This window comes from Molothrus aeneus, chromosome 6, assembly GCF_037042795.1.
Source record: "Molothrus aeneus isolate 106 chromosome 6, BPBGC_Maene_1.0, whole genome shotgun sequence".
NCBI classification, from domain to species: domain Eukaryota; kingdom Metazoa; phylum Chordata; class Aves; order Passeriformes; family Icteridae; genus Molothrus; species Molothrus aeneus.
Window position 1 is genome coordinate 39,397,121 of NC_089651.1, and position 11,864 is coordinate 39,408,984.

General features: G+C 39.2%; 1 protein-coding gene across 1 annotated transcript in view; it reads left to right on the forward strand.

Annotated features, from left to right (window-relative positions):
- Window positions 1-10,541, forward strand: part of LIN52 (lin-52 DREAM MuvB core complex component) — a 40,666-nt gene extending 30,125 nt beyond the window's left edge. Inside the window, exon 6 of the mRNA XM_066551584.1 lies at window positions 7,589-10,541. Coding sequence (XP_066407681.1) covers window positions 7,589-7,644 — 56 coding nt within the window. The 3' untranslated portion in view covers window positions 7,645-10,541. The remainder of the gene's footprint in view (window positions 1-7,588) is intronic.
- Window positions 10,542-11,864: the final 1,323 nt, after the last annotated feature.

Genomic DNA, 11,864 nt, shown 5'->3' on the forward strand with positions numbered 1-11,864 from the left:
ATAGACAGGAGTGAGAGAAATTAATCAATCCAAATGCAATTAGCATCATGTTTAACCCAGTGATGGACGTCTCAAGGTGAAACAGCCAGGGGAGTTTCAGACATTATTATTCAATCCAGTGGCTCTTATCTAAATTATAATCAAGAGGTTTTTATTGGCTTTGCAGAGAGAAGATGTAACTCTTTCCCTGCTTTGAGGGTCAAAGGGATCAGATATTTAGCACTACAAAATATTGGCTGCAGCAACTCCTAGAACTGGGAGGTACTGTAAGAGTTAACTGTAATATCAGGATCACTCAGGACAAAATACCTGCACATCCTAGTATCTGCGGCCTGGAACAGAAGTTTAGTGGCTCCCTGGTCATTGGCAGGGTTGTCGTTGCCCCTTGCATTTCATTGAGTGACTTTGCCTATCTGTATGTGAGTGAATATTGTTTGTAGTTTCAGCATTCGAAGCTCGGTGAACATCACAGTTTGCAACTGAATGCAAACAGAATGGTAACCTCTTTGCAAGGTAGGGAAATCTGGTTAGGAGAACCAGATAAATTATTCTGAGGGAAGGAATCTAATTTTTCTTACAGCAGATATAATGTTAATATTTATTGATAGCTACAATAACATTTTTGAGGATTTATTAATCTGCAGCAGATATGTTGTCACTGGATAATCCTGAATGATCTCTAAGATCTCTTATCAGGTATAAGATAAAACATGAGTACTATATGTGGAGAAAAACAAGGTGGAAAGAGGTCACATGAGGATTCACAATTCAGGAAAGCATTAGGTATTTGATTACAATTCTTAAGGCTCTAGCTAACATTCACAAAACTGTTTCAATGGTTTAAAACTTTCATCAGTCTCAGCTATTTACCACTTCTCTGTCAGAGAGGACTGTTCTCATAGCATACTGGGAGGAGCAGTCCATGTGCTCACCTGCTCCGATTCACAGCCTGGCTTTGTGCAAGCTTTCACCTTCTTTGGCATTTCAAAACAAGCCATGCCAGACTGTGAAGTACAGCTGACATAAGGGCACATTTTGCTGGCTCATTCACCAAGGGAAGGACACTGATGTTTTGTACCAAGGGGGTGTTATTATTTAAAAATGCTGCAGCAAGACTTGACAGCTCATCTTTCAGAGCCTGAATTCTAGCACAGTTGCTGAATCCTTTTGCATACATATTTTGGCTGGGGTAGAGTTAATTTTCTCCACAGTGGCTGGTATGGGCCTGTGTTCTGGATTTGTGCTGCACACAGGTTGATAATAGAGATGGTTTTGGTATTGGTGAGCAGAGCCAAGGCCTTTTCTGCTTCCTGTACTGCCACGCTGGCAAAGAGGTGCGTGGAAGGCTGGGAGGAGACAGAGCTGGGATGGGTGATCCAAACTGACCAAAGGGATATTCTAGACCACATGACATTGTGATCAGTGGATAAAGTGGGGGGGGGGGGGGGGGGAAGGAGGGAGGGGAGGGATGTTCAGAGTGGTGATGTTTGTCTTCCCACGTCACCATTATGTGTGATGATGCCATGCTCTCCTGGAGATGCTGAACACCTGCCTGCCATGGGAAGCAGTGAATCAATTCCTTGTTTTGCTTTGCTTTCTCTGTTAAACTGTCTTAATCCTGACCCACAAATTTCCCAGCTTTTACCCTTCTGATCCTCTCCCTGATTCTGGTGAGGAGTGAGCAAATGGCTGAATAGGGCTTGGTTGCTTGTTGAGGTGAAAGCACAGCAATCTGTACTGAGGCTGTGATCCCATCTGTAAGATGGGTATTAAATCACTGTATGTTTCAAGAATATTGTGAGGCTTGATAAACTTTGCAAGTGCTTTGATACTGACTACTGAGAGATGCCATGGTAGTGCAAACTTATTCCACCTGGAGGTTTACACTGATTGTGTTGTCTTACCTGAGGAATGTGTTTCAGGAGTGTTAGGTGATTGCAGTCATCTTCAGTTCAGTGTAACAGTTCCTGAAGCACAGCTTAGAGTGTCTGCCTGTGCCAGTTGTGCCTCCAGTGAAGGTGACTGACCTTGTTTTCACTAGCCACTGCTCTCCTGAGATGGCAGTTCAACTCTCTCTGAAATTGGGCTTGGGGTAGCATTCACTGGTAAGTATTGTCAAAGGCCAACAGTCTTCAACTAGCAGCTCATTTGACACTTATATTAGGAAGTAGACAGCAGATAGCAGAGTAACTGAAGCTCTTTCCATGAAGAAAGAGGTGTGAGCTGGTGCCAGGTGGTGATAGGATTTTGGGGGTCTGGTTTGAGATAGATCTGCAGGGACCAGCTTCTATCTCTCTGACAGAAGTTCAGATTATGTTGTCTGGGTAAAAATATTCCCTTGGTTTTGTTGGTCATATGCCTCTTTTTTCTTTGAGGGCTGTTCAGTAATTATGTCAATCTGAAATATTTTTGCTGATTTTAAATTTCCTTTTCGCCTTCAACCCTCATTCCCTGACTTACTTTTCAATTTTCCTTACACATGCAATATTAGTTGAGCCCAACTGCAAGGTGTGACTTTGCAGTTGGCTTTCACAAGTTCAGTCAAGCAAAACAGTTGTTCACAGGCAGGTTCCTCTAGGCATTTTTTATGTCCTGCCAACTAAGAAAAAGAATCATTGTGTCTTCTTATCCTCACATTGTATCTCAGCACATAAGAAATCATTTCTGATGCAACAGATTCTTGTGATAGAAGGTTAAAAACCAGAGAACTGTTCTGCTGTCTTTCTGCAATTCATATTCTTTGCCATAAAATGGTAATTTGCATTGACAGTGCTTCAGAAATAAACCTTTCTAGTTTTGTTTTCTGTGTAGTCCAAGGACACAGCAGTATTTGAGGGTACATGATTAGTACTTTAAAGGAATCCTTCCATGCTGAAAAACAAGTTCTTTAGCTACCATAAGTACAACTGCATGAGAGGAATAACTGATAAGCTAACAAAGTATAACAGTGCCTAAAATAGCCTTTTTGTAGGCAAGAATGTAGCATTCAAAATGTGGCACTGCAGGTCATTTCAGCACTAAAAACATTAATTGTATTTCTGGGTTTTATTAGTAGCAATACCTTTAGATTTCAGCAAGACTACATTTTCAGGTCAGAGGGGGATCACAGTCAAATTTGTCCCATAAGTTGTACATCTGGGAGAGAAGCTAAGAAGTGCTTCTTTAGCAAGTGACTTTGTATTAAAATATCTATAATTTGAAGGTACTCGCAGGCTTTGTTTTGAGATTTTTAGATAAACCCAGAAGTGGTAAGCAGTGAAGGTATGATGTTCATGATGAATGTGTGATAAATACAGTTTGTCACATATATCTTTTACATAGACTTTATCCCCAAGTATGTTGTGGATATATTTAAGTGTATATTATGTTTAAGAAGTGTGCAAGTATGTGTGTTACTTAGGATTCTCCTGGGTGAAAGTTGCTTATATAAGTCACTGTTTTCCTTGCTGATTTTAAAGCAGTAAATCCTTCCATTATTTCCTGGCTATCCAGACCTTATGACACAGTATGTCCTGTACTGTTGTATGTGTGAGAAGGCTTTTTATGGGGAGCAATCAGGCTGGACCCCAATCTCCAGTGCAGTGGTTTTTTTTCTAATTAAATTGTCAGTGGAAGGAATATCCGGAACAGCAGTTTTCATTTTCAATCGAGGAAAAAACATTATGAGTCTTTGTCATTTGATTAAAAGTTACTTAACCTTTAAATTGCTACAGATGTAAAGATAGCTCTGAGTTTCCAATGTAATCGCTTCCAAGTTAAAATCAGGAAAATCTTTGTGTAATGAAACCCATATGTCATAGTGAAAGGATGCAAAGCACTGGCAGAGTGGGCTGCTCTAGCAGGAGATTCTGCACCCAATCTTGTTAACCAGGACTGCTTTTGGTAATCCCTCATCTCCTCACTTGTAGGAAATCAATCTGTACCACTGAATCTTTTCAGCCAGCAACTATAAAATTTACTGCGGAGAGGGAGCTTGGGGACAATTGTAGTAAAAACGGAGCCTGAGGCAACAAGGCTAAATGTGGGATTGAGGGATTGAAGTTCTAAAGAGGAGATTATATTAAACCTTATTCTGCTCCCCTATCAAGTGGAAATATCTCTTCCTCCTTTCAGCCCCAGCCTTTCCTATCCAGTACCTGTTCTTGAGATCTGCTCGGCAGATCTTTGCCAGGCAACAAACTTAATTCCTACAGTACAGCATTCTCTGTTAATTATAATAGCCTGATACATTTTTCAATACATTTATCTGATGGAGTTTATTCAAGCACTACTTCCAGAGCAACCAGTGCTGTTATCAACCTAAACTGTTTTTTTTTCTGTGGAGTTCAGTGTCTTCCTTCTCCCTAGTAGGTGGGGTTAATTTGTATCCAAGCTATTGCAATGGTATCCATTGTTGATTTTTCTATTGTCGTAGATGCACAGCATAGGCAAGGTTGTAAATCGTGACTTGTCATGCAGATTCATGTTTCTGTTTTGTGCTGCGCAGCCTCTGTAGTGTGTCTGCTGCTACAATGAAACCTGTGCTCAAACCCTCTCTTCCAATGAAGTCCATGATTTAAACTACCATTGTAAAGAAAAAAGTCCCCGAGGTTTTCACTATAGTTTTGTCCAACCTTTTAATTAAAAAATCCACCTCTATCTACTATTCAAATGGCTTCTGCTGGTCCCTTGGGTAGTTGCTTAAAGCTGGTTTTACCATCTCTCTTAGCCTGCAATCGTATTTGGAATGTGGGTGATGGTTTCTTCATTCACAAGCTCTTCCCTCACTCCAGAAAACTCCATAAGACCCCAATGGAAATGATATTCCTATTATTAAGAATTCATTTCTCAGAAGCAATATTGAGCAGAGAAGTCAGTTTAATATTAGAGCCTTTTACTGTGCAAAATCCATCAAATCATATTCCAGCGCAGATTAAAAAGAAACAAAGGTGAAGGAATAGCCAAGATGTTTGAAGGCAATACCATGTAGTAGAAATTTGGCCTGTGTTTACCAGGAATACATGGAACTGTGGTTCTTGGGCAAATAAGAGAAGCAGCTGAAGCAGGGAAGATGAGATTGTTGATGCTTGTGGAAACTTGCCCTTAGTTTGGCTGTGGTTTTTCTGTCAAATGAGGATGTTACTTCCTGGCCATTTTCATACATATACAAAGATAAAAGGTCCTTTTTCTTTCTCAGTTTGGCATCGTATCTTTAAAAATAAAGCCCTGCTGCAAGCCTGAGTCTGTGAGGAGACGAGGAATACAGAATAGCAGAAGGCTGTCTCCTGCTCCTAATGGGATTTTGTAGCAGCATGTGCGAGTTTGTTTCAGAAGTCAGAAATGAACAGATGTTGGTATAAATTACCTCTGTGTCTGATGTCTTGCAAATTAAAAGCGCGGTTGGCATCACTAAACAATTTCACCAGGTTGGGGGGGGAAGCGGGTGGTGATTATCGTAGCAGGTCGGTAAGAATCTTTAAGCTGCAGTAGAACAGGATAGCAAGGATAAAGGAATGAAGAATAAAATGAGAGGTCTGTGAATTAATCAGAAATGTTAACATCTCCGATGACAAGTGAGCAGGCAGGCACGTGCTCTGGAGCAACCTCCAACCCACAGTAATTTCACTCAGCACACAGAAGGAGTGTGTGCTCTCTGCCTGATTTATAGGGTGCAGCCCTCTTTGGGGGAACAGAATTGTCATGCATTTGTATATCTCCTCTATGGGACTTGCACTCTGGAAAACTTTTCACTTTATCAACTGCAGTTCAGCTTACGTACTTTTCTCGTTAAGAGTGTTTTAAAACCCTGCACTATTGTTGGAGCAAGGCAGAGATGTGTCAAAGAACTAAGAATCTATTCCAAACTGAAATTTTAAAAATCTTTCCATTTTATTTAATCATGTTCTTTGGGCATAACAACTTAGTTCCTGACAAAATACCAATCCTCTCTGTTCTTCTGCAGCACTTTCTACCCCTGTGTCACTTCAGCAGCACTTAAGACGTACAGGTTATCTTGGGGTTAGGGAGCTAGAGGTACAAATGAGTACTTTTGTGGTAGCTCATGCTGGCATCGGAAGCAGGATCCCAGGTGATGTAACTCACAGCTGGAGGCCTGAGGCAAGAAAACAGTGCAATGATCTGCTTGAACCTGCAGCCAGTCTGAAGCATGTTCCTCTCAGGACAGTGGACTTTGCAGCCTGCAAGTATCAGCATGTAACAGACAGCTTATATACTCTTAAATACAATTAATTGTTTTACAGGAATTTTGCTGATGACAAGACCTCGTGATAAAATTTTGTGTAAACAAGTCAGAATGTAGTAATTTAAAGAAGAGGCCTTAAGACACAAATTCTAACTTTTATGTAAACAATAACAAAATGTCTTTATCTGAGTGCACACTGAGTATTGTAAGCTGAACATTTTAATTACATTTTAGTTCTGTTCTGACAGACAATCAATAATGTCAAAAGAAAACCCAACATCAACAAACCCACCTCCAGTTTTTATGCTAATCTTAACTTCTGGTGTTTGTCTCAGTAGAGAAATCAGGAGTTGAATGGATAAAACAGAAAATTAATTCCTTTCTCCTTCTACACTGTCTTTGAGACTAGGTGTGGGAAACATGCATGCTTTCAGCATTCCTGTGAATAAAACCCTCCATGTTTTGATGCCTGCCAGTCCAGCACAAATCTTACACCTCTATTGAAAAGAAATGGAGGGGCACCAGTGGGAAGATTGTCTTTCTCCAGGCCTCAGTTGCTAATGGTGCTGTCTTTGATGCATTCTATTGTTATTGCAAGACAAGAACAGTATGAGACTGCTCTGCCAGCTTCTGAGCTTGTGGGTTCTCAAGTCAGAAATGTCTCATGCAGAAAAGTGGCTGTGTAAACCCTGCTGTAATACAGCTACCAGAGATTGATGGTACTGAGAGTGAGAGAGAGACATATAAGCCTTGCCTTGCTGTATTAAACATCGAAGGACTGACAACACAGAGAGAAAGAGAAGACCAAAGCTCTATAAACTTTACTTTATTACCCTATCCATAGATGAAGTACATTGAAGGAATATAAACCTCATTATATTACAGCATCCAGGGACTGACACTGCTGAGAGAGAGAAAATGCTGCCTAATTTCTGTTGAAGATCACATCATCCAGGGACCAATAATCCTGAAACAGAGAGAGTTCCATAATCTCTGACAGATTATAACATACAGGAACAATTGTGCTGAGATAGAGTGATGGAGATTTGGATTTCACCATTCAGAGATGGATAGTACAGGGAAAAGGAGGTGCTGCAAGAGCATTATGCAGTAGGAATAGAAAGCATAGATTGTATGTAATGAGACAGCCTGTGGGAATTATTGCTGAGTATAGAAGATTCCAGACCCTGCCTGCATTTGTAGCATGTCAGGAATTCAAGCTGAAATGCAGTTTTATTTATTTCCCACTTTAATAGATAAATGAAATAATTCTTAGTTTTGGTACAAGCACAAATCTAAATTAATTTCTTGTCCTATGGTTAGATTATGTTATACAATTATACAATTGTTTGAGTTTCTTGGCTTTTTAAAAAATACTGATTTCTTTTTCCTCCCTTGTGATTTCAGCCAGAGAAATGACTCGAGGGAAATTCCTGAACATCCTGGAGAAACCCAAAAAGTAGCTGCATCTAACATTTGGATGAAAATACCCCAGCTAAGCCATTTAATGTACTGCAGATCCAGATGAAGCCCAGAAAGTCTAAGAAGAACAAAGCTCTTGCTCTACACCTTCAGAAGCAAGCATCTCTTTTTGCTTCCACAGCTCATCTCTTTATGGGGGAAATGTACAATATGCACAGGTCACAAAGACTGCAGTTGGTTGCATTGGAATTCAGACTTCATCTGCCCACAGGATGTCCAGCAGAAGGACTTGGCTCTGACATGCTGTGACACAGTTACCTGTTTCAATCAGCAGTTCAAGGTGAACAGCCAGTGTCCTTACTCAGCTGCTCTCAGGGGCAGCCTGTTTGAGGTACACAGCAGATCTGATCCTGGCCAGTGTCCACCATGAGGCCTTGACCCTTTGGTGTGTCTTTTGTCTGAGATGGATTTCCTGTGTGCAACGCCTGTGCTGAAGGATTTGAGCATAGTTTGGGGTGTGGATTGACCAGGAGCACTGGCTCAGCAGGAGCACATGCTTTTAGTGTAGAAGCCAAGTGCAGTCTCTGCATTAGATTCCAGTTGCCCACTGCCTTCAGAGAAGCACATCTGGTACCCCGAGGAAGAGCTCCAGACCTTCGGTGTGCCTGGAGCTTCATTTCATCTCTGAGTGGTTCTCTAAGTGAAATTGAAACTAACAGACCACGGGGAGTGAGAAGTGTTACTGTGTCTCCAGGAAGGTATCCTCACTGAAGCTTTGGCCAGTACACAAAGAGACAGATTTGTCAGTGCTCTGCAATTCTCTGCTTCTTGCAGGGCTAGAAACCTGAAAGAGTTCTAAAGTTGAAAGATGGTAATGTTTTAAGTTATCACTCCAAGAAGTGGCATCAGGACTGTTAGCCACATTGTGAAGATGGTCGGTCTATACAAGATCTCAACGTTTCTGAAAATAATGTTTTGTGGTATTTTTAATTGCTTAACAACCAGCAACTCAAAATTTTCTTCTCCTACAAACCCAGAATTTTTAAGATAGAAACTTCTGTGAGCTGCTCCCTTTCAGAACACTGTGATTACAGTTTAATGCCTTTTTCTTCTGTTCATGCACTTCTACATATTCAGCCCTTGGAAGAGGTATAGAGCATGTTCAGACTTTTTGTTTTATTTAAGAGAAATTTTTTTTTCATTCTATCGTCTTTCCTTTTCCTAGAAAAAAACATTTTAAGCATTAGTAAATATGTTCTTTTTTAAGATAAACATAATGTTGAAACATAACATTACATACTGTTATTTTTACCATGCAGACTTTTCAAAACGTGTCATTTCTTAGGCTGTAGTCACATATGAGAGGAGAAATTATTTGGAAATATTACATGTAACAGGCTGTCCTTACAGCACTGCATTTTTCTGGCTTTGCAGAGAGAGGAGACTCTTTTTGGGTGTGCAATAAAGAGGGGGAGATTTTTTTGATAAAATAGACTTCTGAGTTTTACTGAATTGCTGGTGACCCTTTGGTTTGCAGTCTGTGGTTTTTGGTTATTGTCAGTCAGAACTAGGCTTGTTTTGAACAGCTCTGGTTAACTAAGTTTAAGTAGTTAAATTCTACATCCTGGAAAGACCCTGCACAAATTTAGAAATATCAGGAGCCTGATTTAAGACTTAACAGAGTTATTTCTGTCCTTCACAGTTTATGCAGGGCTGAGCTTAACAGGAACTCCATCCCTTGAGAACATGAGAATTAAGACAGATGAATGAAAAGAGAAGCTGAAAGTGGTAGTTCAGGAACAGAAAAAAACCCTATGGTGCAAACTGATCTTGATGTAGCTTTAAGCATTGAATTATAGATTTGGAATGCAAATTTAGGTTTGTATACTATATATGTAATATATGTACACATATATGACATAATGGGATACTTCATCTGTATCACCAGTATTTTAGAGAAGTTTCTTAGTCCTACACATTAAGGAATTGAGATCTGAAAGGAGGATAAAGGAAAATATATGAAAGCCTGTCCTGGAAGTATATGTGTATTTTCTGATATGTGCAGTAAGAAATTTCAAACTCTCGGTGGTTTTTAGTAACATACATATGTTTAAAAAAAACTAAACAACAAGATGAAAAATCTCCTTTTGTTATACACAGTAATCAACTTCTATAGGGCAGCCATTAACATATGCTTTAGAATTGTGATATTTTTTGATTTTCTACTTATCATCTGTAGAGGTGAGTCAATGATGTTATTTTTTATTGACAATATTGATATGTATTTTTTGTGTTAGCCAGAGAAGTTTTTTCTGTCTGTTATTGCTTTTTGGTTTAATAATATGCAAATGCAAATCTCAGAGGTTTGTTTGGGTTTCCAAAATTGCCCTCTGAGATGCAAAAGCTTTTCCTTGGCCACTTAGGCAATACTATTCTTCAGGCTCTTCTTATCTGCATGACACCACCTCAGGGTTTGGCCTGTGGATGTTCCATTCCCATCAGTAAATAAATATTTGTCAATATACAAATGCTACTAAGAGTTTTTGTACCCTTTTGAACCCAATTTTTTCCTTCAGTGCTATCCTTCCTGACATCCATGCAGTTATCTATCTGTACAAGAAAAGCTGAGTGACTTTTTGTTACTGATGGGAATGAAGAGTGTAAGAAAATCAAGATTTGGTAATATTAATCAAGCTGATGCATTGTTTTATAAAGTGTTTTCATGTATTGGTATATTAGATGTTACTCTGAGTTTCTTGGAAGGCAACTCAATATTTATTTGGTTCCTTTTAAATGCCAGTGTTACACACATTCAGATATAAAGGCTGTTCATTTTGGTCTTGGATTATCAAATGCTTTGCTATCTAATCCAACTGAGAAGAAATTCTTGTTTGTAATGTTAATCATTATGAAAATAAAAGTCTGTGTGCACTGGCAATTGAATAACGTGATATTCCATTTAACTCTGTGTTTTGCCATTACAAAATCAACAATTTTGTAACAGTCCCGTAACTCACAGTTCTCAACTTTGATTAATATTTCCCTCAAAAAGATACCTAGGAATGACAGATTAGTGAAAATTGCTTGGAGATAACATTTGAATCTTATTCTGGTTTTACTGATTTTTATGTTATGTAAAAATGCAAGGTGCTGTTACAAGTCAAATCACAAGCCAGTCTTATCTGTAATCTTCTCTTTGCTTATAAACAGTTGTAGAAGGATAGGGAAGGATATAAACAAAAGGCTTACACAGTGATTTTGTATTAGGGTAACTTACACAGTATCCAGCAATCTGTTTTAGTTGAATCTGGTCCACAGTAGACCCTACCCTCCATAAATTTGTCTTAGTCCTAATTTTTCTGTACTTCTGACCTGAAAAATTGCCCCAGGATAGTGAGTTCCATAATTCAGTTATACAAAGACAGGTTAAAAATTAAAAAAAAAAAAAAAAAACCAAAAAAAGCTTGGGGGGGAAAGTTGTTTTAAATCTGCTGATAATTCTGTTTTGAAACTTTCACTTATTTTATTGTTGGCAACAGTTGTTTGGATTTTTTCTTCCTCACTGTCTGTGCACTACTCATGATTTTTCAGGTTCTACTATAGGTTTTTTTTCTGTGATTATGTTCACTTTCCTTGTGTTCACAATGTTCAATGGTTTGTCTTCTACTACAGCCTGAGCTGGCATAATCAAAATTGCAGAGTAGTCATAGTGCAAGCATACTGTGAAGTGTGTAAGGCCTAATTGCAGCTCATACTTTGTCACTCTGCTGTTTTCTTTCACAGCATCTGGGCCTAAATCTTGTCTTGAGTATCTCTAAGAACAGGATCATCAGCCAGATTTGCAGCTGATCTCGTCCATGTCACCTGCAGTAACTAGTGCTGAGCAAACAATGATTTTTCCAAATCACAGTGACAGTGATGCCAACCATTCCATGCTGATAAATTGACACCTGGCAATTCCATCATCAGCCTATGCAGTATGAGAAAAAGGTACATTTCATCTTTGTCACGTGGTCTGAAATCATGCCCTCCCAAAAGTTCAGTAACTTCTCATAAACATTTTTATAGTACTTCTAAACTAATATAAATGTTTAGATATATACAATCCAAAGAAAAAGACAGCTTGCAAATTACTGTTGCAGGAAGTCCACAGCACTGCATAGGCTCCCCTAGAACCAGCATCATTCAAAAACAGCAGATACAATCTCTGGTGTAGCACTTCAAGCATCTTCATGTTTGAGTTTCTCCTGAGTAAGAGCCT